A 26,797-nucleotide genomic window follows, 5' to 3' on the forward strand; every position below is an offset into this window, starting at 1 on the left:
AGAGAGACACTAAGAGCTAGTGAGAGAGCTTGTCTCAAGGAGGTCCGCTGGGTGACCAGGAGGTTTTGAGGGCTTAATTGCTACAGTGTACCCTTCCGTGTGTTTTGAATCTTGTACCATGGGCAGGGATTGCCCACTCACAATATGAATAAACATTAAGAAAACTACAAATAAACAAAAGAGTTTGGGGGAGTGTGGGAAGAGTGGGAGGTGTGTGTATGCTTATCACATTGTTTAGCCAGGCTCAGGGCAGTATGTGTGTTGGCAGCGTTGGCCTGAGGACTTCCAGACCCCACAGTCAGGGAATGTGGCTCAGGGATCGTTAAAGGAAAAGAAAGGGACCACACTGAGGGACTGGGACCTGTGTTCTCGCTGTCACTCCCACAAGGGGCCATTGGAGTGCCATAATTTGGAAAACATTGATGCACAACTCATAATCAGCTGCTGGCCTTGAAATCGTGCAGCCTTATTGTCAAAATGGGCCCTTGAAAATGTATTTTTATTTTAAATGTGTGTCAAACACACAGAAAAAAGGTCTGGGGAGATGTATGCCAAACAGAGACTGGGGATGAGATTCTGTGTGAGATTTTCCTATCCTTCTTTATGTCTACCTGTGTTTTCTAATTTTCTCATAGGGCATGTATGTGTATTGTTTATAAAATCTTTAAATTTATTTTCAAAAATTGGCTCTACATTCATTTGCATTTTATTTTACTATAGTGATAATGAATTATTTCATACTAATTTTGTAAATGCTCTGGACCTTAATACTTCCATGATCTAAACCTATAAGATGAAAAATTTTAAATTACAAAATTACAGATTAAATTGAGGACTTGATAGTTTGTCATTTTAACTAATAATTTTTCTGAATGAACCATCATCTAATGTAGCCAAAATATTAAAGCCGCTGTGACTCCCACGTGATTTATTTTCCTTACCAAAATGTGACAAGAATTCCACTTGGAGTGGTGTCAGGTCCCGTCCATGATGGGCAGCCAGAGAGCAGGCCCTGGAAGAGCCCCGGCCAAGGAAGAGGCAGAGACTTTACAAAAATAACTTCCAATCTAATTTTTAAAGGCAGTTATTTTAAAAGTTCAATATTTTAACTATTAGCAACAAATTGAGTGCTCCCACTAAAATTATAGCCCTCTATTTCACTATTCTCTCTCGAGGGCCTGCCTTGTCCCTTGTAGATGGTGGTGGTAAACATAATTGAAGACCGTGAACTTGAAGGGAGAGAGGAGGAAAGTGAGCAATTTTGGTAAATGGAAGCATCATGCTGGGAAGTACAAGCTATTCTTGTTTATTTGATAAAATTATTTCTCACATGGTTCAAAATCCAAACAGTACAAAAAGGGAGACTGTGAATCCTTCCGAACTTACTCATTCCCCCAGTGCCCCTCCCCACAAGCTCCCAGGCTTATCGGCTCCTCGTGATTTCTTTCCATGATGGCACATGCATATATGAGCTAAATATGAACTTTCCCATCTGTTTACAGGTATATACTATATACAGTGTATACTGCACACACTGTTCTATACATCGTTTTTAATCTGTATCTTGGAGATACATGGAAGAGCGCCTTCCTTATTTTTATGGCTGAATAGCGTTGTGTCATATGGATGTACTAGAATTGATTAAGCCACGTCCTTTATCAAGGGGCATTAAGTTTGTTTCCTGTCTGTAACAAACACTGCTATGGGAATAACCTTGCACAGGTGTTATTTTCCACGTGTTGTAGTGTATTTGTAGGAGTTTACAAGCCAACTTCAAAAGCCAGAGCACATGTGCATTTTAAGTTTTAAATAGCTAGGGAAACTCCGTTAGTGACCGTGATGGAGTAATATCATGCATTTAGGAACTGGCTGTATTCTCCCACCTTAAACAACTAAAAAATATGTGACAAGCATATTTGACTGGACAAAATATATGAAACTGGTTTTCAGACAGAGCAGGACCGTGCTCCCTCAGAGGTGAACATGAATAAGGCTAGTCCTGAGATTGTCAGCTCATTGCCTGGGAAGAGTCCCCAGACAGTAGCCCAAGGATGGCAGTAGCTCAGAGCCTGGTAGTGTCTCTGAGTTAGGGGGACAGAATGGGGATCAGGCAGGCAGGATGGCTAGAGTTAGGCAAAGTACAGAGAGGCGAGAACGGCACAGACTGAGCCCCCAACACCTTCAGGGGGATCCCTTTCTAGTCCTCGGCTGAGTCCTGATCAGTGTATGTGAGAGGGAACAACTGAGGCAGTGAAAGCAGCACCAGACAAGTGGGCAGGACCATCATCCCCGCAGCCCATACAGGCTGGGAATAGTTTGTACGCCCACCACCAGCATGGGAAGATCTAACAGAGAGTCCAGGAGGCAACTGCTCCAGACCAAAGGCCAAAACAAAGGATCCAGACTAAAAACTATTCCCATCCCACCTGAAATGCAAGACTCAAAAGTGTCAAACTATTTCCAAGTAAACGAACCATGTCCCAGAACCAAGCTCTAGACTGTGTAAATGGATTTTTCAAAATTTCAGCACCTTAACAGTGTAAAATTGACATGTCTAGCATCCATTTAAAAATTACCAGGCAGGCAAAGAAGTAGAAAGATGATCCATAGTGAGGAGAAAAAACAATCAATAAAAACAGACAAAGTTATAAGATAAAGTTATAAAACAAAGTTATAATAGAGGTAGTAGAACGGGTATTAAAACAGCTATTATAAATATACTCTATGTTCAAAAAGACAGAGGGAGGACTGAGCATTTTAACCAGAGATATGGAAGATAAAAACAGATCCAAATTGAATTTCTAAAGATGAAAAATACTGTATCTGAGATAAAATATACCAGATGTGACACACAGCAGTTTGGGCACTACAGAAGTCCTTCGTGATGTGAGCTGCAAAATTTGTTTCCCAGTTTGTCTTCTGCGTTTTTTTTTTCTTTAGGCTTATTTTTATTGTTAGCTTAAGTTTACCAAAAACAATTCCAAGCATCAATGATTTCATGATTTTTCCTTACTTAAAATTCAAGCTACCTTCAGAAAGAGAGTGGAGGAAAAAAAAAATAGAGATTTAAAAAACATCCTAGTCAAATAGCACCTTGTAGAATACACAAGACATGGCATTCCTTTCAGATTCCAAAGGAAGCATTTCGAACATTAAAAATACAAAAACGGATAGCTATTTAAATGTGCTTTGCTTTTATATGACTTTGCATTGAGTTTTTAAGTGGGGTGAGCAATTTGTATGCAGATTTTAAAATACACTTTTGAAAAAGCAGAAACTACACTTAAAATTAATTGACCTCAGATATAGCACAGAAGAAAAAAGTCATCTTATGAAATGCTTCAGCGATCTGGCACTAAAGACTCGAAGCATAAACTGGTGTGATGAGAATACAGATGACCTCCAGGATGAGGTGTTCAAGCCAAGTCACATTCCAAGACTTTTGAGGTTCCGAGTCAATCTCTTAATTGGTGGATATCAATTTATATGATTCATCCTCGAGAACAGAGTAGCTTTCGTATTAAATATTGTGGAAATAGGGAGAATGCTACAGATACAATACACATGCTTTGGGAAGTAACCTTCCTGGAAATTTTATATAAAACCATCTTGACTTGCCTTTTATATTTTGATACTACTTATCTTTTTGTCATACAGGTTTTTAACAGAGTCACATTTTTTTTGTTGGTTTTTTAAAATTTTATTGGGGAATAGTGTACTTCTCCAGGGCCCATCAGCTCCAAGTCGTTGTCCTTCAATCTAGTTGTGGAGGGCGCAGCTCAGCTCCAAGTCCAGTCCCCAGTTTTCAATCTTAGTTGCAGGGGGCGCAGCCCACTAACCATCCCATGGGGGAATTGAACCGGCAGCCTTGTTGTTGAGAGCTCGAGCTCTAACCTACTGAGTCATCTGGCCGCCCCTGTAGTCATGTTTTTTAATCTTTGCATTTCTTGGTTCTGTTTTGTATCTTTTTTTTATTTTTTTGTCATGCATAGAAATACCTTCCTGCTCAGAGATTATGCTGTTTAAAAATTTCCTTTTATTTATTTCTTTAAATAGATTTATTGTTTCATGTTTACATTTAATTTTTCACCCAATTGGAGTCTCCTATATAATAGGAAGTATAGAACCAACTTCATTCTTTTGGAGATGGCTGCCCACTTTTCCCGTTTATTGAGTAATCCTTCTTTCCTCCCATTGACTTGAAATGCCATCTTTAACATCTACTAAATTCCTACATGTTTTAGGATCGTTGCTGGACCATATATTCTGTTCTGTTGATCTGTTATAATTATTGTAATTTCACAAATGCTCTAATAGATCTAGCCCATCACCATTGTTCTTTTTCAGTTTGCTTATCTAATTAATAACATTTTTTACCAGATAAATATTATTTTTAACTATTACTCTGAAATGTGTGTGTTGTCATATGTTCTGCAGGGTTGATTATTTAAATGTATACTTGAAACTTGACTGAGTTGGGAAAGGACTACTTTTTTTAAATAGCTCATTTAATTGGTAAAATTAGAGGCTAGCCAATTCCAAAATACCTTAAGGACCTGTAATTCATATAAAACTGGATTTTATTTGCATGCAACTTTTTAAGGAATATTTAAATTGTATGCAAACAAGTAGTAATAGCACCCTTCATTCTTTTTTGTTGTATATTTTGTTCATATCCTGGTATAAAGATATATTCATTTAGTTAAAGCTTTTGAAAAATTTTTTTTCCGTGTTCTCATTTTCTTAATATAGCTAGAATACAGTAAAGGACTGGAATAATTTATTTCAAATTATCAGCTTATTTTAGGGCTAATTCATATACGATGATATTGCTAGTTGCAAATCTTGGGTAAGGCACTTCTAGGGTCCTCAGTTAAAATGAAGGGTGTTAAAATTCTGTGATTGTGAGAACCAGGAGAGAGTAAGATCTGTGACAGATTTACTGTTGATATTCTCTCCAGATCTTAGATTCCGTATGTGTTTAATGAGGGCGTTTCACTTAAATGATCTTGACTAGCTCCTCTTTTCAACGCCCTGGGATAGGTAATAGCTTGACTATTGGGAAGGCAGCTATGAGCAAAGACAGTTGCTTGGTTGTTCATTTTATCCTGTGTTTTCCCTGACATCACACTTTTTTCTTCTGGGCAGCCTCCTTCATCATCCTCTGCATGGCACGAAGAATTGCAATGTAAACGTTTGACTAAAAGAAAACTTAAGTCACCTAGAGTGGAAGTTTTTGAAGATTTGGAAGTTCCTGGCTTAGGTTCCCAACAACCAGAAGAATCTTTAACACTTCATTTTGAACGTAGAGATGTGGAAAAGCCATTGGATTTAAGTCAGATGGATTCACTTAAACCCAAACTAATTGAAGCACGGCCTGCAGAAGCCATTTCACCAAAAATGACTGTTCCCAAGTTTTTTGGTGCTCCTGGTTCAGCCCGTTTGCTAGCTGCCCCCTCTACTGGATTTTCTTGCCCCCGTCCTCCCAACTTGCTTCCTCAGAGCTCTCTTTTTGGTTCTGTTGCTCGTCCCAAACAGTGTGGTCCATCTAAGAATTACCAAGGCCTTAAGACTGGCCGTCGTACTGACACTTCCCTTGTGTGGGGCTCTCCTCCCAGACTGCCGCCTTTTGAATCTTCTCCTAGTTTGGCTCTTTCAGCTGCCTCACTTAGCTCCAGACAGTTTGAGCTACCTAAAATTGATGATGACCTTGACCGCTACAGTTTTGCTGACATTTCCCATGAGTTGGACTCTCCTCCACAGCAGAATCTTTTGTTGTCTCCTATGCCTCCTCCCCCTCCTTCCCTTTCTCTACCGGCAGAGGTTACCTTTCATCCTCTTCCTCATTCCTCTCTTCATTTCCCAAATTTCCCAGCTCCCTTGAGCACCAGTCACAAGCAGCCAGTATGTTTAATGGAGCTTGATACTGAAGCCAGAATTGCTTCATCAGATTCTCCCCAACATGTAGGTCTGGCTGCCTCCAGTTGTTCTGACACAGCAAGTGATGAAAGTTTGTTTTATTCTTCCCAATATGCATTTTTGTGTTCTTCTGAAACAGAAAATGAAAATTCTTTTGAAATAGAAAGTGATGAAACACTAGGATTTCTGGAAAGGAGGCTTTTTAAAGGGCTGGCAAAATCTGATAGAACAAGAAGAGATTTTCCTGCAAGCTTTCGGGCACTAAAGGACGAGGACGACACAGTCTGCAAACAAAGCTGGAGGAATTCTGTGCCTTGGACTGACCTCTTCAGTCTGCAGACTGAGGTATTAGTCTTATTTCTCCTGCGTCTGTGGTTAATTTGCTTCATCGTTTAGAACAGTGCTACTCAAAGTAGCTGGTTATCAAACTGTGTTGTGCCAGAATGTAAATCAACACATTGCTTCCTTCACTGAGAAAATCTTGCTTAAAAAGAGGGGGGATGGCGGGGCAGCAATTGAACAATACTGTGTGCTCGATGATTGTTGTTTATCTATTTACAACCTTTAGGCCAGAATAACAGGCTTGTGAATGTTAATATTCCTCAGTTGAAAATTAGCCTCCCAGAATGGGTCAGCGGGTAAGACCTTAATTCCCTAGGTTCTAGAACTGAAGAATTGCAAGTCCCATAAACGCCCCAGTGTGAGGTAGAGCACAGGTGCTGTGAGTGTACTCCAAGTATTTTCACAAACGGTCTTGGGAATGTTAGTCAACATGTAAGATTGTGTTAGAGCTAATCGTTCCATTTGTAAAGTTAATAAACAAATACCCCTTGAATTTAGCTCCTGCACAGGCACCAAGACCCACTGTCACACCTGTAATTATTTATTTTGCTGTAGTTTAGTAGCAAAAGCCACGTGATTTAGTATAAGACTAGGTTTGAATCCCAGCCCTGTCACTTTGTGATTTGGGGCAAGTCAGATCCTAGTCTCAGTTTCTCATCCATATAATGGGAATAACAGTGTCTACCTTGAGGTCTAAACAAGATAGTAACAGCTGCCCAGCTCCCTTAACTGAAGGAATGTATGTGAAAGCAGTGTAGGAAGCAGGGAGCAACCACTACTATCTGTGGACCCTGGAGCCAGACTGCTGGGGCTTAAGTCTTGACTCTGCTGCTTGTTGGCTGTGTGACTTTGGACAAGTTCCTTAACCTCTCTGTTCCTCAGTGTCCACAATCTGCAAAGTGGGTATAATAATAACTCCACAGGAGTGGCTGAAAAGATAGAACAGCACCTGGCTCTAGTTCAATGCTGGTTGGCACATATTGTCACTGCAGTTATTTTCAAATTATTGCCATAGATCCTTTCACATGCCCACCTGCCTATGGTATCACCCTGGCGCCCAGAGTCTGTCTACTTCAAGCAGTGACTCTTAGCTGCAGTGGGTGGGGGACAGTGAGCACAAAGAAGGTAGTTTTGAAGCGCATGTTCAACATAATTTTATATTTAGTAAAAAATTGTCATTTGCATGTTTCAGACATGGTAAGGGCACATTTTTAATGTTGAACGAAAGGATTGGTGCTATTTAAAAGTCTGAGAAACATTGCTTCAAAGCATTGCAATAAGAAAAAAACATAATACCATTGTTAAAAATCTCTACACATGAGCCTCTTTTCAGACTTTTTATAAATGCCACCAGATGCTTAGTGTCCATAGTATCTATGAGATTCCCAGCAACACTGTGTCACTAGTATTTGAAGAACTTTGAGTTTACAGTAATAAAAATTTTAGAAGTGTTTTAAACTGAATTGAACTAATTGGAAACTTTTTCATCCCATAACTTCTTACAGGATAAAATTTCAAGAATGTGGCTTAAACTTGTTTTCTTAACTTCATAGGATGGCTTCTGGAAACTTACACCAGAATTGGGATTTATATTGAAACTTAACACAAATATTTTAAACAGCTTTCTTAATCAAAAAGGCATTCGATCTCTAGGTAAGTCACTGTTTTTCTACTCATTAAATGACATGCTCTTAATTGTTATAAATTTTTTTAAACTAGTATAGTAATACATATAATAATTATGTAAGTTACATAGGAATGGAATTATATTTGTTAATCATCAAAGGAAACAGATGACTAGTAAGATCTAAAATCTTAAGCAGCTTAAACAAAGATTACTCTCGCCCATATGACAAGTCAGTATTGGCCAGTAGGGAAGTGCCACTCAACATGGTCATTTCCAGACCATATGGGGCTCTGCCGTCACCAACGTGTGTCTTTAAAATTACTCTGGTGGAAAAAGAAGAAGAAAAAAAGATGACTCTGGCATCATCTACCTGGTAGACAGGAGGGAGAGAGAGAAAATGTAGCAAGAACTAGTCAAGAGTCCCACCCAGAGGCAAGGGGCCGGGAAATGTGCCAGGAAGAGAGAAGAGCTTTGGGGAGCGCACGGTTCAGTCTCCCCAGCACTAGTTGTTCAAGCTCTCTGGACCTGTTTCTTTTTATGTCAACGAACGGGATGGACAAGGAGGTCCTAGCCATCCTCAAAAAGCAAGTGGTTTGAAGGGCAAGTGCTGGCCCTAGGTTAAGAGATTTTTCTAAAAGAAAATAAAGATTATTAAACAACTAGCCAGTATTCATTGAACAGCAGTTGTCTATCTACTCCGCCATTGCCTCTGTAGTGTCAGGGTTTTCAGGATCCAGGCATGTTCCAGGGTCAGCAACTCTTCGCCTGTTTGACTTGCACTAGACTAAAAAAGGGTTTATTAAAATGTACATAAGGAGAGAGTTTTAGAATGACAGAAGAGCTTGTACCTGACTAACGGTCCTGCCAGTAACATTTACTAGCCCTGGACAAACTATTTGAAAGCTGCTCTCTGAAGGTCTGGAATACAATTAAGAAAGCAGGCAGAAACTGGAGGGGACACGGTCCTTGAAAGAAGGGAAGTAACCACGTTGATCCGGTTTTTCACTTGAAGGCGCTTCTCAGTTCCTGAGGCACAAGGGGGTTAGAACTGAAACAGAAGGTCTCAATGGGATGACGGCATAGGGGTCAGAGTTCCAGCTGCCAGAGTGGCTGGAAGTTAAGGGCGAAAATCCTAGAAAGAGGGGAGCTCTGAAATCTGCACACAAGTTCCATCAGTCCTTGGCTGTCCCCTGACCTTGAAGTCAGGGCGTGACCTCAAGGAATCCAGTAAAGAGCAAGAGCTGAGCAAAGGTTTCATCCTCTGCCAAGTGCTGGGGAGACAGAGTTTGGTTTTCAAATTACCGCAAAATAGGGAGGCTTGATAATACATCTCAAGCATTCCACTAAAACCCAAAAGGACCATATAAGGGTGGTACCACGTCTAATGACTGAGCACTATACCCAGATGTACTTTTTAATCAGTGGTGCTGGGACAACCAGACAATAAGGGGAAAGTACACTTTGACTCTTTACCTCATACATACTCAAAAATCAATTCCAAATAGCTTGAAGACTTAGGTGTAAAAGGGAAACCATAAAACTTTTAGGAGAAAATATGGGAAAGTATCTTTGTGATTTTAGGATAGGAAAGATTTTTTAAAACTTTTTGTTTTGAAATAATTTTAATCTAGACGAAAAGTTGCAAATATAGTACAAAGAATTCCCATATACCCTTCACCCAAATTCCCCAGACATTAACATTTGGAAACATTTGATTTATCATTCAGAGAGGAATTTCTTAATGCAAAAAATATGCACAAACCATAAAGGAAAAAATTATTAAAGTAGACTGCATTAACATTAGAAATGCCTTTTCATTAAAAATAAATAAAATTTAAAACACGAAAAAGACATACACACAGGAATAACATTGGCAACACAGATAAACAATGTATAAACAAAGTACAAACCTTGGTAGAACTGAGTGATGAGCACAAATGTCAGCTAAGTGGTTGTTTCTAAGAGGGAGCAGAGGCGAATAGGACTGGGGCACAGCTCACAGACACACCGAAGGTACTGTTTCTGTTCTGTTTCTTAAAAAGGGTAGCTGGATACCACCTCACACCCCTTAGGATGGCTACTATCAAAAACAAAAACAGAAAATAACAAGTATTGGTGAGGATGTAGAGCAGTTGGAACCCTCAGTGGGTCGGAATATAAAATGTGCAGCTGCTATGAGAAACAATATGGCGGCTCATCAAAAAATTAAAACTTGAGCTACTATATGATTCAGCAGTTTCATTTCTGGGCACATACCCCAAAGAATTGAAAGCAAGGCTCAAAGAGATATTTGCACAGACATGTTCATAGCAGCATTATTCACAATAGCCAAAAAAGTAGAAGTGACCCAAATGTCCATTGATGACTGGATAAAGAAAATGTGATATGTACATATAATGGAATAGTAATCAGCCTTAAACGGGAAGGAAATTTTGAGACGTGATACAACATTATGCTAAGTGAAATTAGCCAGACACAAAAGGACAAATACTGGACGATCCCACTTATGTGAGGGACCTAGAGTAGTCAAGTTCCTAGAGACAAAGCAGATGGTGGTTGCCAGTGGCTGGGAGGAGGTGGGAATGGGGAGATAGTGTTCAATGGGGACAGATTTCAGTTTTTCAAGATGAAAAAGTTCTAGAAATGGATGGTGATGATGGTAGCATGAATGTGAATGTAATTAATAGCACTGATGTACATTTAACGATGGTTAAAATGGTAACTTTTATGTTATGTTTATTTTACTACGATTTAAAAAAATTATAAATGGCTAGTTTATATTTGGGTGTTTGTTATATTATTTATACCCTATAAATATATTATCAGTTGTATCTACTCAGTATTTAACATTTTTTAATTTAAGTGTATACTTGGGAAGATTTGAGATATATTTTTGAAAAAGAAATGTCAGGCTTTGATGGGTTGGATGTGGGCAGTTGAGAGAGAGGAGGTTTGAGCGTGGGAAGGGAAAACATCAACTGTGGACTGAGCCTGGATAAATGCTAATAGAATTATGGTTTGGACATTTAAAGTCTGACATACCTGGTACACATTGGAAAGAAAGCCATAGTTGGTGATAGGAGACTAGAGCTCAGGTAGAGACTTTGGGGGAGTATCAGTATTTGAAGCCGTGGCCCATCGGCTTTTATAAGGTCACCTAAAGAAAGAGGGTCACCTAGAACAGAGGAGAGGATGTAGGGCCATCCTTGGGCACACCACTATCTAGTGGTCATACAGAACAGCAGCTAGCAAAGAGACTGAGCAGGAATGGCAGAGAAGTAAGATGGAAGCTAGAGAGTAGGGTGTTACCAGGTGCCAAGACGTAAAATTTCCTTATGGGTTTTCCCACTGTTGCTTTGTATATCTCCAGATTATCCATGGTATTTTTCTGTATGTGTGTGCTTTTCTGCCTTTTTCCTCTATATGTAGTTTCAAGATGTCTGATTTGTTTCCTATGACTTGTTTTTATATCTCTCTATGCGGCTTTCTCTTTTATCTTCATCTTTGTTTCTCTTTTATTTTTCCTTCTCCTTCTGAATTTCTGAATTTATTTTTTAAATGACTGATATAACATTTAGGTATTTTGTAATTTTATTATTTATGATATTGTTGAATAGATTTATATGTTGTTTATTATTCTTTATGTTGTCAGTTCAATATTTGCTTATTATTAATATCACTTAAAAATTAGTCTAAGATTTCACATGTACTACTCCAAAAGAACGCAACTAAATTAAACTGCCTCCATTTTTTCTTTTGTCTCTGTTGATTTTCTTTAGGATAGTGGGTTGGTTTTGTTGCTTTGTATGATTTTTAAAATTTTAATCAATTCCATTTTTCCGTATTGAGAAAATGATACCATTTTATAAGTAGTTTTGGCTCTCATTGATTTAAAACTGTATGTGCAGATACGTACATATCCTTTTGTCTTTAATCCCAAAGTTGTATATTATTAAATATAAGACAAGGTTTTGTCAAAACCACTGTCACCCAGAAAAGGAGACATATTTGAGTCTTCTACAGATATTTTGTGTTGTAAGGTGTTCTCTTAATTACTTTATTTTGAATAACAAAGTGTCAGTTGAGAGCACTCAGCTCGAAATGGCCTGAATTAGTGCTGATTTTGGATACTTAGAGAAATTATCTCCCAGAAATCATAAAAAAGGAAGTAAAACTTTAACACAGGTTTATTAAGTATTTCTTAGAAAATGAACTGAAAATTGCAAGCGCTAAGTGCTGTTTAAGGTACCTATTGAAGATAACTTTGAAAAGCAATGTCCTTCGTGGGAATGGAGATCCCAAGGTCAGAATAGTGTTCACCTGTGAAGAGCTGGGGGATGAGTTGGAGGACAAGGGGGGGCTTCAACTTCATGGTATATTTTTTCTTTTAAAAGAGAGAAATTTGAAGCAGATGTGGGAAACTGTTAAAAGTTGACCTGCGATGTAGTGATAGGGATATTCATATTATTCTCTTTACTTTTCTGCATGCTTAAAATATTTCATAATCAAAAACATTAAGTGGCTGTCTTGTGATGCAGACAGTGCTGCTACATTTCAAACATCTTAGATGGAAATAATGATGATTTACCTGGGAAACCATCAGATGACTCAGTGTGTCGTAATGATGGTGAAGATTGTAGGGGAGGAAAACTAACTTTCCCTCCTCTACCCTGCTAGGTTCTTGGCTGAGACCCTACCCTCACCCCCACCCCCATAATAAAAGACAGATGAACAAGAGAAATACAAGCGATTTTAATTACCTACAAATGGGAACCCCAAAAAAGATAGATGAAAGGCAGCCAGGCAAATGAGCTTAGGAAGGGGGTAGAGGTAGGGGTCTGGGACCTCAAAGATGGGGAGGTAATTCACAGGAAGGTGAGATGGGGCGATGTCTGTTTACCAGTAAACAGATATTTGCCCTGCCATGCAGATATGTCTCTCAGATGAAAAAGTTATCTCTGGAATAGTGCTCTTCCTGGTCTGACAGGCCCCTTTCTAATTTCTTTTAGGCAATTAAGGGGAGTAGGGGTTAAAAAGCTTTTTCTGACTCTGCTGGGTCTTGATAGCCTTCAGCTCAAAATTATCCACAAGCCAAAGTATACATTCTAGGGTGGCTTATTCTGAACCCCACCCTCCAAGATAGATGTGGAAAGTTTAGTTTTCATGACAACCCTAAAAAAAAAAAACCCTCATGAAATTTGAGATTGGAAAAATAATATTTGAAATCTAATTTTTTATATAAAGTGATTTCAAATATATGACTTGCATTTTAAAAAATAAAAGCCAGTTATCAATTTCTGGATTCAGTATACGTAAACATTCATTTTCAATTTTGTTTTTTTCGTGATGTAGTAAAATATCTTGATTTGGATAAATAACACTGGTTACCTATAGGTACTATTAAAATAATTGAGGAGAACAATTTAATTGGTCTAAAAAAATTTATTTCATACTTCACAAAGAGGACAGTCTCCACTCTTGAGTGCAGAGAACTACAAAGGGGAAAAGGCTCCAAGCTTTTTATAGAAAGAGGCAAACAGGAAACAAGGAAGAAGTACTGGGTTTAAGTCGATCGGCTGGGGTTGCATATGAACTTATTTAAAAAGATCAAGGGACAAAGAAATAAGTATAGAGCCCAGTTGGCTTGAAATAATTCGATACACTGGTCTTAGCAGCCATATCAATTGTTTATCTGTTGTATATTTAGGTTTTCTCTTCTTAGCTATTTGTAGCCGGAACCTAGAAGCTGAATTCCTTCTGCATAGTCCTCACATATCTGATTGTTCAAAATGGCAAGGAGAGGGGCTCTGATCTCATTCAGTTTCCTAACAACCATCAGGATAATATGACAGGCACATGTTCCAGTCGTCCTCATTTTTTATTTCAGTAGTAGGCTAATGAAGGACCATGAAAAGTATGACAGTTTTACAATCTGCTAATGTGTTGTGGTTTAATGCTATTGTAATTCTTTAATAGAACTTTTATAATTTGGCACAGTTTGAGGTGCAGAGTTTCCAACAGACATAAAAGAGTTTTCCACTTTCAGGTATAAAAGGAAAAGAATGCCTTCTGGACCTGATCGCCACACTTCTGGTACTACAGCTTCTTCGCACCAAGTTGGAACAAGAGGGAATAGTCTTCAAATCCCTGATGAAATTGGATGATGCCCCCATTCCCAGGTTTTTTCTCACTTTTTTCCATTAAAAAAAAATTATGTGTGTGTGTATATATATATATATATATATATATAATATATATAAAATGTAATATTTACCTATTTTTTCCATTTAGCTATAGCAGTAAGCAACTTACTTACATTTTCAACCATTTCTGACCTAAACCTTGTAAGAGGCTACATGGAATTGTAAGTACAAAGAGAATGGCTCAGCTGCACTCTTCTGCCACCAGCAGGGCACACACAGTATTTTTGCCTCTTCAGTTACACAGGAAACTGGATGGAGCTAGAGTTGAAATGTAACTTACACTGGAGTCCAGAACTTTGGCTCCTGGCTTAGTATTCTTTTCACTATAGTATGTGGATTCTATGTGCTTTTGGAAAATCCGCAATAAGATTGTTGGGACCAGGCCTGTTCCCAACAATTGCAGTGCCTGGGACAAATGGAAACCCACCTACTATAAGTCTAAGTATTTAAAAGTTATAAATCAAACTAGCACATTGTTAAATAAAATATGTTCTAAAGTTTTACCTTGACAAATCCAACTCATAACCACCTAGTCCAGGTTCAAATTTAGAATTCTGGAATCACTTGAAGGTTTTGTTTTTTGTTTTTTGTTTTTTAAGATTTTACTGGGGAAGGGGAACAGGACTTTATTGGGGAACAGTGTGTACTTCCAGGACTTTTTTCCAAGTCAAGTTGTTGTCCTTTCAGTCTTAGTTGTGGAGGGCGCAGCTCAGCTCCAGGTCCAGTTGTTGCTAGTTACGGGGGTTTCAGCCCATGGGAGTCGAACCAGCAACCTTGCAGTTGAGAGGACACACTCCAACCAACTGAGCCATCTGGGAGCTCAGGGACAGCTCAGCTCAAGGTGCCGTGTTCAATCTTAGTTGCAGGGGGTGCTGCCCACCATCCCTTGCGGGACTCGAGGGATTGAACTGGCAACCTTGTGGTTGAGAGCTCACTGGCCCATGTGGGAATCGAACCGGCAGCCTTCGGAGCCAGGAGCATGGAGCTCTAACCGCCTGAGTCACCGGGCCGGCCCCTCACTTGAAGTTTTATGCCAAAATGTGGCCATGTGGAGAGAGAGCCAGTTCTGGGGCCCTGGCCACTAGCCCTTGGCTGATCATGGTACCGCAGAAGGCCTCATGTGCACCTATGAGTACCCCTTACTCATCAAAACTCCATCCATACCCCATGCAAATGGCCACCTTCTGTACACACACACACACACACACACACACGCACACGCACATGTGCAACTTGCTTATGCTTTTTTTTTAAGACGGGGAAAGCTAATAAAACTATTATTTATAGAGGAGGAGATGTGGATGAAAGCTAGGTTTCTCCTAATATACCTCATTTTACGGTTTGACTTAGAAACTGTAAATATGTTACATACTAAAGGTCAGATGTCAGAGAATAGAGGTCACACATGTTAATTATCCATGGGGTGCACTCAGCAGTGTCTGGGATACCAGCAAGTAGATCGCCAGACAAAATGGGGAGAGGCCAGACTCATACAATAAAGGGTATATGAACCAAGCAATGTGGCAGACTTTCTTTGGATCCTGATTTGAACAAAATCCATTGTATATTTTAAAAAGACAATTAGGGAAAACAAACATTACCTGGATATTTTGTGATATTAAACAATTATTTATAACTCTTTTTAAGTGTCATGTTTAAGAAAAGGTTCTTATCCCTTAGAGATACATATTTACAGATGAAATTAAAATAAGTAGACCTATTTTTACCCTCTCACGAAGGCTGATTATATTCTGTATTCCCAACAGCATCAAACACAAAATAGGTACTCAGAAAATAATTGATCATTTTACTATATGTAAATTATACCTCCATTTTTTTTAAAAGAAGCAACACCTTCTCATTAGTTTGCCAAAATAACTCCTTGAGAAAGATGGAAATTACTAAATGAATATCAAGAAAAAAAACCTTCAGAGAACTAGTAGACGGGACTGGAAAGTTAGTATTTTATTTAATAGGCAAAACCAAAAAGGCACTTACTTAATCTATTTAGATCTTTTCCACCTATGGTAGTCACTACAACAAGTATTAATAACTTTGAACCTACTTTTGAATTGCAAATCACAAAGTATTAAAGCAAGATTTTAGAGTTCGCTCGGTAGCGGGAGCGGAGAGCGGACCCTAGAGCCCTGAGCAGCCCCACCGCCGCCGCCGCCGCCGGCCTGGTTGCCATCGCACCCCAGCAGAGGCCGCAGCTGCGGCAGCCGGCCCGACGCCCCAGGCTCCAGACGCCATCCCAGCAGCCCTGAGCAGCGAGGCCGAGACCCAGCAGCTGCCTCCGCCCTCAGCGCGGCTGACACCAAGCCCCGCACCACAGGCAGCGGTGCAGGGAGCGGCAGCCTTGCTTAGGCGGCGCCTGCTGGCGGGGACAAGGTTATCACAATGAAGGTTTTGGGAACTGTGAAGTGGTTCACTGTAAGAAACGGATATGGTTTCATCAACAGGAATGACACGAATAAAATACGCCTTTGTATAGCCGACTGCCATAAAGAAGAGTAACCCCAGGAAGTGCCTTCACAGTGTAGGAGGTGGAGAGACTGTGCAGTTGGATATTGTTGAAGGAGAAAAGGGTGCGGGGGCAGATGTCACAGGCCCTGGTGGAGTTCCGGTGCAAAGTAGTCAATACGCAGCAGACCCCGAACCGTGACAGATGCCATCCACGTCGCAGGGCTCCTCCACGCAATTACCAGCAGAATGACCAGAACAGTGAGAGCCTAAGGCCAAGCCCAACCGCGCTGGCCCTACCGCAGGCGGCGGTTCGCACCATGCGGAGACCCTATGGGCGACGACCACAATATTCCAACCCTCCTGTGCAGGGAGAAGCAATGGAGGGTGCTAACAACCAGGGTGCTGGAGAACAAGGTAGACCAATGAGACAGAATATGCATCGGGCTATCGACCGGGATTCTGCAGGGGCCCTCTGACCCACCCTCTGAGAATTCGTCCACTCCGGGGCTGAGTAAAGGCCGGCTTAACCCTCTACTACCATCGGGTTTAGTCATCCAACAAGAAATGAATATGAAATTCCAGCGATAAGAAATCAACAAAAGATTGGAGCTAAAGACCTTAAGTGCTTGCTTTTTGCCCATTGACCGGATCACTAGCACTATCTGTGTTATTTATGTAGCACGGGGTTTTTATTATTTTTATCTAAAGACCTCTCCTTTTGGTAATGACAAACGTGTTTTTAAATAATTTAAAGTCTGTTTTTCTTTCAATATACCTTGAAAAGTTTTTAAATTGTTTCATATCTGGTCAAGCTGAGATTTTTAAGAACTTCATTTTTATTTGTAACAAAAGTTTACAATTTGATTTTTTCAAAAAAGTCAACAATCTGCAAAACCTTTTAATAAAGTCTTAAATAATTGCCTTTGTGTTAAAAAGGGAAAAAAAAGCAAGATTTAAAAAAATAAGAATATTTCATCACATTGCTCTTACTATATTGTTACTGTGAGAGCAAAAGGGTTTGTCAGCACTTTAATAAATAAAGGTATTTGAATAATTTTTATTTCCTGTTTATTGCCTATTTAAAATTTTTCTTCCTATTTTTCCTGCTTCATGGTGTACATAACATTAATGCCATAGCGCAATGCATGGAGATGTATGTACAAAATTTTCATACTAGTGAGAGGGTCAGTCAAAAGTTCAGAGGCCACCTGGATTAAAGAAAGGCCAGTTGAATTAAAATATTTAAAATCAGTTTTGTTGCTTTCAGTAGTTTATAAGGAGACTAATAATTATTGGGAAACATAGGTCTTTTAACCACTTTGGGCCTGTTTGGTATGCTCATGTCATCATGATATTCAGCAAATATTTATTGATTGCCTACTCTGTGCCAGGGACCGTTAAACATGCATTTTAATCCCCACAACAAACCCACAGGATCTCGAATTATTACTATAACTGAGGAAACAGAGACTGCCAATGTTGAATGAAAGGTACACTACACATATATCACACAGGCAATAGTGTGTGATTGCAGAGACCGGATTTGAACCCACCTCTTAACCACCACACTGGCCCTTTCCCAGTTCAAGGGGAAAAAATCAGGAAGATGGAGAGAATTTTTCAACTTTTTAGCACCCCCCCCCACGGTCCCGCCATAGATCTTTCTTTAAAACTTTAGTATATGTTACCACTTGTTTGCTAACAAGTTGCAGCAGATGACACAACCAGTGTTCACTAATAGTGAAAAATCCCAGAATTTTTCTGTCTTGCATAGACTTGAATATTTGACAGTCTTGACTATTCAACAGCATTTATGGACACAAACTTGCAGTTTTTATGATCTGCACATTTTACTAGTAAGTTGTTCCTGGTTTATATGATAGAATTAAATATATGCCAGTTTCATGGGTGAGTCTGAGGTACGTTGCAAATAACTAATCAAGTTGAGAATTCATGGTACTGTAAAAAGGAGAGAGAAATGGAAGCCTAGCTTGTAAAACAGGATTGAGTTTGTTCTTGAAGAATGGATAGGATTTAACGGAGAAGAATGGAAAAGAATGACAATAGACATGTATACAAAGGCTAAAAGATGCTCAAGTTGACCGAGGCAGCAAGGAAGTCTGAAGCAAAGTGGAAGCTGGGAAGTGATGGGTAAAATATACTTTAAAATGTACTGAATAAGTTAAAAGCACCATTGTCAGGCCGGTAGAATAATTTTAATAAAATGTCAAAGAGAACTGCTTTTATTAAATATCTTAATTTTTAACATAATTATTTTGTCTGATACAATGTCGTAGATTTGGTACCATGTTACATTTCATACGCAGTTATATTCTGAAATTGATGGAATTTTTTTTTTTTTTTATCTAGGAATATTCACTGGGCTTTTGAGAAAATAAAGAAAGCAAGTGAATGGGTAAGAAGAACTGAAGGACAGTATCCATCTATCTGCCAACGGCTTGAGTTGGGTAAAGATTGGGACTCAGCCACTAAACAGCTACTGGGAATCCAACCCATAAATACCACTTCTCCTCCAGAGTTCTTAATTATGGTCATGGCTGAACGAAATGAAGTTGTATTTTAAACTTTTTTCATGCTTCTATCTATAAAATAATCAAATATTAATAGATACCTATAATGAAATTTAATTATGATTTTATTGAATGTAGCAGTAAGTCGCTTTAAAATAAATGAAAGCAGAATTTATTATTTTAACGAACTAAGAAGCAGTAATAAAATAAAAATTACAATATTACAGATATTTTGTGTTTAAATGTTTCAAGGTGATGAGAGACACATCTGGGTGATCCTGGAAGTTCGTTGCCTTCTCCCCTTTCAGGAGTCTGGTAGACATCTGGCCCAGTTGGACTGAGCAAGCTGGGAAGAAACAGGGTCTATGGCCGATGTCGGCATTCCTGGCATGCAAGCCTGTGCAGGGCACTGGGTACCCAGACCTTAACCTCCAGCATGCATACCCCCTGGCGTGGGTCCTAGTCTGCAGATCCCTTGATACATTTCTTGTTTTAGAAAAACTAGGTGTCCCAAGCAATGCTTTTATGGCTCTTGCTTTTTGGGTTCGAACTGAAATCTCATCACCAAACCCAAGATTGTCTAGATTTTCACCTATGTTATCTTCTAGAAGTTTTATAGTTTTGCACCTTATGTTTAGGTCTATGATCCGTCTTGAGTTATTTTTTGTGAAAGGTGTAATAAGGTCACTGTCTACCTTCCTCCATACTACCCCTTCTAGGCCATTACCTCTCTAGTTATGTAAAACTCCACTTTCTTTGAAATACATCCTGTTGGCTGCCCAGCACCTCCCCTCATTCATGTGGTTCAGGATTTCCCTTTCTACTGCTAGTCCTGCCTTCCTCTTGAGTGACATCCTGATGCGTGACCCATCCTAACTCCCTACGCCTGAACCACAGCTAATTGAGTCTTGGCAGAACACCTTGTGATCATCCTGGTACCCGAAGGATGGGGGGCTTGTGAAGAACTGCCATGAGGCCTTCTCCCACCCGCCTCACTGTCTCCCTGGGAGGCTGTCATGAAACCAGTTCTCATCACCTCCCAGTTCAGATGAGGTATGAGGCTTAGGATACAGCTGCAAACTAAAAAAAACCCCTGTGTCCAGAACTGGCTCAACAGTGATGTGTCCCATAACTCATGTTGCCATTATCTAGCTCCTTTTGGGGTGTGAGACAAGGACCAAGGGAAGCTGGCATCTGACTACTCTTCCTCTTGCTGTTTAAATAAACTAAGACAGCTTGCTCTATCTTTACTGGCCGAATCAGTCAAGTCTTGGCCTTGCCTGCTGTTTGCTTGACATAATCACAGAAGATACATCGTCTTTTCTTGGTTTGTTCGATTAATGGATTTGAAAGACTGATAATACCCAGTAGCAGAATGTGGGTAAACAGATACTTCCTTGCATTGTTACTAGAAACATACTAGTAAAAAAAATTTTGTAGTATAGGTATTTATCACAATTTAAATCACAACCCTCCTTGACCTGTAAATTTCACTAAAGGACTTCTACAAATTCATCTTACAGAAAAATGGACACACACATATACGTATGTTATATATGCACATATACCGGGGGCGCCAAAAAAATGGATGCAAGTGTCTGGACGCTGATGGTAACCACTTCGAGCACCTCATGTAATTGCAGACATTGAACGTGACTTGTATCCATCTTGTTATCCGTATATATTATCACAATTTTAAGTTTTCCTTTTTTAAAATGTGTATACATTTTTTGCACCCTCTGTATAGTGCAGGTACAGAACAATGAAATAGAGCTCATTTTAAAAATTATATAAATGGGTGTTTATATATGTATTATATATATGTATATATATGTATTATATATATATATGTATGTATTATATATGTATTATAAAAATCTGTCATGTCATACTCCAAACTGCTTACCTTTGAGGAATAGGAACTTTATTTCCATCTTATATTTTTGGGGTTAATTTAAAAAGTATTACAATGAACAGACACACTTAAAATTTTATTATTTCAAGGTTTAAAATATTTTGCCAAGTTTTTTATAAATTTAGAACCATCTTCTCTTTCCTCTTCTTTTGCTGTTGACTTGTTGAAGAAATAGGGTCAGTTGTCCAATAGGATGTCTCCCACATTGTGGATTTGTTCAATTGTTTCCCTTTCCCTTTCCCCGTATTTCTTGTATGCTGGAAATTATATCTAAAGGCCTGAGTAGATTAAGGATCAACATTTTTGTCCACAGAAGCTGTACAGTCTGGTTATTCTACTTTCCGTAATGTTCACATTGATCAATGGGTTTCCATGGTGACGTGTTTCACCTACAACTGACAACTGTGGAAATACTTTGGTATCCACTTCCTCATCCATCTTTCACCTAATAGTTTTGTTGCTTGAATCATTTTCATGAAATATTGTGATTCTCTTTTCTTCTACATTTATTATTTGGAATGCTGCTGAAAAAAAAAGAGCGTTCCCCCATCAACAAATGTGATTTGGTTATATTATTTTTAAAAACGTATTTTTTAAAATGTATCCAATTAGAATTGTGTGTCTTCCTTTTACAGACTGAGTCCCTGGAAGGCAGGCTATGTTCGTTGTATCTCTAATGCCTACTAGGGTCATGGTACATAGGATGCATTCAGTAAGCTAAACAAATAACAAATCAATGAGCCAACTCAAAGATCTGGTGATCCTCTCCAAAGGGATCTGTCCGGTTATAGACTATTCTTTAGTTAACCTTAGAGAGTTAATTTTTAAAAGTTAATCTTGTAAATTAGGTCTACCGTTCAAAGAAACAAAAATAAAATGTTAGCTGCCAGAAAGACTTTATTTACAATTCAAAATGAGAAAAATATTTACGCAACTCTGGGTGACTATCTTTGTCAATCATTCGTACCTGGAGAAAACACTTTTAACACGTCCTCTGATATTTTCAATGAAAAAAAAAACTAGAACTTGGAAAATCAATGTATTTTAGCTTGATAATTAAAAAAGGGCCTTATCTTTAAACAGTATTCGCTAAAGTGTAATAGCAGTAAGAGTTGTTTAGATCGTTCGCACGCGTTAAATGCATCACAATTGAATTCAAGGATTGCTGAGCGCTCTGTTCCGACACTCTGCATCTAGGCAGCCTGCTGGCACTTTTCTTAGAACGCCTCCGGCGCGAATCGCCCGCAAGTCCACCGCAGAAGAGGCCCCACATTGGGCCAGTCCCCTCCCGCGCCGGCGCTACCCTCAGGACCGCCTGACCCCACCCCCGTCAGCTCGCGCCCTCTGAACCCCGGCACGCCGTGACAAGCCCCACCCTCCTCATCCCCCGGCCCCTTTGCCCCCCTAGCGTCCCCACCCGGCTCCTCGCTCGCCGCGGCCGCCCGCCCTTTGGCCCGGGCGCCCCTCGGCCCGCCCACCCACTTCCCGTGGGTCCCGCAGGGCTCTGGCGTGCCTACCTCGACGTGATTGGTCGGTATGAGTGTCGCTCCGGGGCCCCGTGCCCGTCATTGGCGGATTCCCTCGCGGTGGCGTCACGCTGCCTTAGCGGATAAGGGCCGATCGTGGAGCGCGAGGAGCGCCTGGCGTGCGTCGCAGGCGCTTTTGCTGTGCGGTTTGCAGACTCCTGCTATGGCGGCGGCGGCGGCTGCGGCGGTGGTAGCCGTTACTGAGGGGGCGAGCGTGGCAGCGGCTCCCGTTTCTGGCGCCCACAGCCCCAGTGAGCCTCCTGAAGGCGAAAGCGAGGGAGCTGGAGCAGTGGGCGAAGAGAATGACGGAGCCACTAAAGGAGCGGAGGCCATGGGGGACAGCGAAGAGGACGGGGAAGATGTGTTCGAGGTGGAGAAGATCCTGGACATGAAGACCGAGGGGGTGCGTGAGCGGGCTGGGCGCGGGCCCGAGGCGGCGGCGGCGGGGACGCGTCTCAGGACGCGGGAAAGGGTTGTGTCACCAGAAGCGGTTTGGGGTGCAATGTGTGAGGATGGGTGAAGGGTTTATGCGGTGCTCGGTGTTGACATACCTGGTTGGGGCCAGTGCTCTGCTGGAAAGGGGTGACATTGAAATTAGTCTGTTCTTCAGAGTCCACGTCCATGCCGTCGTTTCAGTGTTTTCCGAAGCCGTGACCAATTTCTGGTGTGAAATCGTCAGGCATCAACTACAATTGAAAAAGAAAAAGAAAATTGTAAACCTGAAGGAATCCCCATTCATCCTCAGCATCTCACCCCAGAGGGTACGGTGCCCTTAAAGGTCTTCCCTGTGCTTCCTCTGATGACAGCCATTCAGAGATGCCTGATACTCCTCACTGCCACGGCGCTCACTGTTCCCCTTTTCAAGGCCTCAATCCATTTCTTTCTCAGAGCCTCTTTTGACCATGATCCCTGCAAGAATGAGGTGCGTTCCCCTCTGCACTCTTCTAACGCTTTTGATGGACCTCTATTTTAGTATTTAAAGCATCGTGGTTCTTTGTGTGTGGGCCTCTTCTGCTAGATTGGAGGCTCCTTGAATACAGGGACTATGACTGCATTAATCTTTGTCTCACTGGTACTTAATGCAGTGCCCAGCATGCAGTAAGTGCTTAGTGTATATTAGGTTGTTGGTGTGAGATGACCAAAGACCCCATATGGTGATCAAATCTTTATAATGTATTCTTTTTATCGTCTGTTAATTTCCCATTCATTGTGTGCTACCTTGTGTTAATTTTTTTTGTCCATTCAGCAAACATTTTTAATCAGCAAGTGCGAGCGAGGTGCTGTGTTGGGTCCTGAGTATATAGAGATGAATTGCAGTGTACACACCTGCTGACATTGAAAAGTTCCCCTGTCCAGTAAGTAAATAAGTAATTGAAGTCCCAATGCCATTACAGGGCAGTGCAGTAAAGATAGGAACATTTTTAAATATAATTTTCCCCAAATATATTGCGGGCACCTTGAGGTGAGAAGTGGAGCCGATCTGTTTTGTATCACGTTCATTTAACACAGTGCTTGGCACATAAAAGGTATTTAGAAAATATTTGGTTAGGAGGGTAGTATCTTTAGAATTAAGAGGATTCACCTGTTTATACAGGTCTAGTTTTGCTCGTCCCAAAGAATTGTAGTTAGTATACCTAAAGCCTAGTATTCTAGTCAAAAGTGGTTAAAACTAAGAAACTTAAATGTTTAAGACAGTAAAGGAGGATTAGACTTAGTGATATAAGTTGTGTGAAAATTCTAGTTGCTATGGTCCTGGATTTGTAGATGCTCTTGTGAATGAGTGATTTATAAGATGAACAGGACTATGGCAGTTACTTTGGAAATCCTGCTGAGTGAGCCAGCTACTTGACCAACACAGGGTCCTGATAATGGTTTGTTAGGCCTCCCTGTAGTCTAAGAGTTTAAAACACCCAGTCTGTGGCATTTCCATTGTTCATAAGCCACCAGTTTGTGGTATTCTGTTACAGACTAAGCCACTGTGGTTAATGCTAAGTTTATATATTGGCCATGTTCTTTGTTTAAGTTTATTGCTAAATGTAAACTTTCTGTGTTTTCAGAAAAATTAAATGAATCTCACAGAATCTTGGGGTTTGGGCTTCAATTTTGGAATGGAGTCATTTTTACATAGTAAAAAACTGGCACTTTTTTCTAATATTTGTGGCCATTTGATTCGATTATTTAGTGTATAAATAAATGCTTTCTTTATCACAAAGCCAACACCTGTGTAACCCCACCCAAGTTGGGAAATATTAGACTGAAGCCCTAGAAATCCCCTTTTTAAAAAAACTTTAAGTGTGTTTTTTCAGGACCCATCAGCTCCAAGTCAAGTACTCAAGTAGTTGTTTCAATCTAGTTGTGGAGGGCGCAGGTCACAGTGGCCCATGCGGGAATCGAACCGGCAGCCCTGATGTTATGAGCATCGCACTCTAACCAACTGAGCTAACTGGCAGCCCCTAGAAATCCCTTTTGGATCCCCTTCCACTCAGTGCCTCCTCCAGTCCCCCACAGTAACTATCCTGAATTGTTACATGGTAATTACTTTCTTTCCTTTGTAATTTTTCCACCTAAATATGCATTCCTCAACGTTTTAGTTTTCCTTATTTTTTCCTTCATTTAAATGGAACCTCACAATATTTGTTTTGTGTGTGCTTTTATTGCTCAACAATATCTTTGTGAGATTTAATCCATGTTGTGTGGGGCTGTAGTTTCTTTGATTTTCATTTTGCTGTATAGTATTCAGTTGTGTGAATATATTACAGTCTATCTTTTTTACTGTTGTTGATGGGTATTTGAGTTGTTTACAGTAGCCCAAAGGCTAGTGTAAGTAACACTTGTGTGAACTTTATTGAACATGTCTCCTGGTGCATTGTGCATGTACGTTTCTCTTGATTATATACCCCGGAGAGTGGAATTGTTCAGACATAAGGGATGCATATATCTTCAGGTTTTTTTAAGTTTTATTTTTCAATTGCAGTTGACATACAGTATTACATTGGTTTCAGGTGTACAAGATAGTGATTAGGCATTTATATAATTTATGAAGTTATCACCCCAATAAATCTAGTACTCATTTGACACCATAATTATTCCAATATTATTGACTATATTCCTTATGCTGTATTTCACATCCCAGTGACTATTTTGTAACTACCACTTTGTATCTCTTAATCCTTTCCCCTTTTTCACCCTGATCCCATTCCCTCCCATCTGGCAACCATTAAAATGCTCTCTGTAGCTATGAGTCTGTTTCTGTTTTTTTTGGTTTATTTCGTCCTTTAGATTCCACATGTAAGTGAAATCATATGGTGTTTCTCTTTCTCTGTCTGACTTATCCACTCAGCACAACACCCTCTGTGTCCATCCATGTTGTTGCAAATAGCAAGATTTCATTCCTTTTATGGCTGAGTAATATTCCATTGTATATATGTATCACTTCTTCTTTAGCCATTCATCCATTGATGGACACCCAGGCTGCTTCCACATCTTGGCCATTGTAAACAATACTGCAGTGAACATACGGATACACATGTCTCTTGGAAGTAGCGTTTTGGGTTTCTTCAGATAAATACCCATAAGTGGGATTACTGGGTTCTTGTTTGCTTTGTTATAGCCTTTGTTTTAAAGTCTATTTTGTCTGGTATAAGTGTTGCTACCCCAGTCTTTTTTTTTTTTCCCCCATTTTCATGAAATATCTTTTTCCGTCCCTTTACTTTCAGTCTGTGTGTGTCTTTCAATTTGAAGTGAGTCTCTGTTAGGGAGCATGTGCAAGGGTCATGTTTTTGTATCCATTCAGCCACCCTGTGTCTTGATAGGAGTACTTAGTAATTGTTGATAGATACCGTGTTTCCACAAAAATAAGACCTAGCCAGACAATCAGCTCTAATGTATCTTTTGAAGCAAAAATTAATGTAAAATCTGGTCTTATTTTACTATAATATAAGACCCAGTCTTAGATCATATCATATCATATCGGGTCTTAATATTAATTTTTGCTCCAAAAGACGCATTAGAGCTGATTGTCCGGGTAGGTCTTGTTTTCAGGGAAACACGGTATATAGTTATTGCCATTTTATTCATACTTTTTATCTTTTTTTCCTTCTTAAAAAGTCCCTTTAACATTTCTTGTAATACTGGTTTGGTAGAGGTGAACCCCTTCAGCTTCTTCTTGTCTGGGAAGTTCTTTATCCATCCTTTGATTCTAAATGATAGATTTGCTGGATATAGTAATCTTGTTGGTAGCTGCTCACTTTTTTATCACTTTGAAAAAT

The 26,797-nt window shown here is 39.9% G+C and overlaps 3 protein-coding genes across 3 annotated transcripts in view; all 3 read left to right on the plus strand.

Moving 5' to 3' along the window:
• Positions 1-19,309, plus strand: part of PARP4 (poly(ADP-ribose) polymerase family member 4) — a 75,088-nt gene extending 55,779 nt beyond the window's left edge. The window contains 4 exon segments of the mRNA XM_033104268.1: positions 5,149-6,264; positions 7,815-7,914; positions 13,935-14,067; positions 18,928-19,309. Of these exon segments, the coding sequence (XP_032960159.1) occupies positions 5,149-6,264; positions 7,815-7,914; positions 13,935-14,067; positions 18,928-19,141 (1,563 nt within the window). The 3' untranslated portion in view covers positions 19,142-19,309.
• LOC117021312 (Y-box-binding protein 1-like) lies at positions 16,606-17,382 on the plus strand. The gene has a single exon (XM_033104267.1). It carries the CDS (start codon positions 16,692-16,694, stop codon positions 17,031-17,033), a length of 342 nt encoding a protein of 113 aa, XP_032960158.1. The 5' UTR covers positions 16,606-16,691; the 3' UTR covers positions 17,034-17,382.
• Positions 19,310-22,594: 3,285 nt separating the features above from the next.
• MPHOSPH8 (M-phase phosphoprotein 8) overlaps positions 22,595-26,797 on the plus strand; it is a 40,241-nt gene continuing 36,038 nt past the window's right edge. Inside the window, exon 1 of the mRNA XM_033104537.1 lies at positions 22,595-22,932. Within this exon, the coding sequence (XP_032960428.1) occupies positions 22,693-22,932 (240 nt within the window). The 5' untranslated portion in view covers positions 22,595-22,692. The remainder of the gene's footprint in view (positions 22,933-26,797) is intronic.

The sequence above is a fragment of the Rhinolophus ferrumequinum genome, chromosome 4 (assembly GCF_004115265.2).
Source record: "Rhinolophus ferrumequinum isolate MPI-CBG mRhiFer1 chromosome 4, mRhiFer1_v1.p, whole genome shotgun sequence".
Lineage (NCBI taxonomy): Eukaryota > Metazoa > Chordata > Mammalia > Chiroptera > Rhinolophidae > Rhinolophus > Rhinolophus ferrumequinum.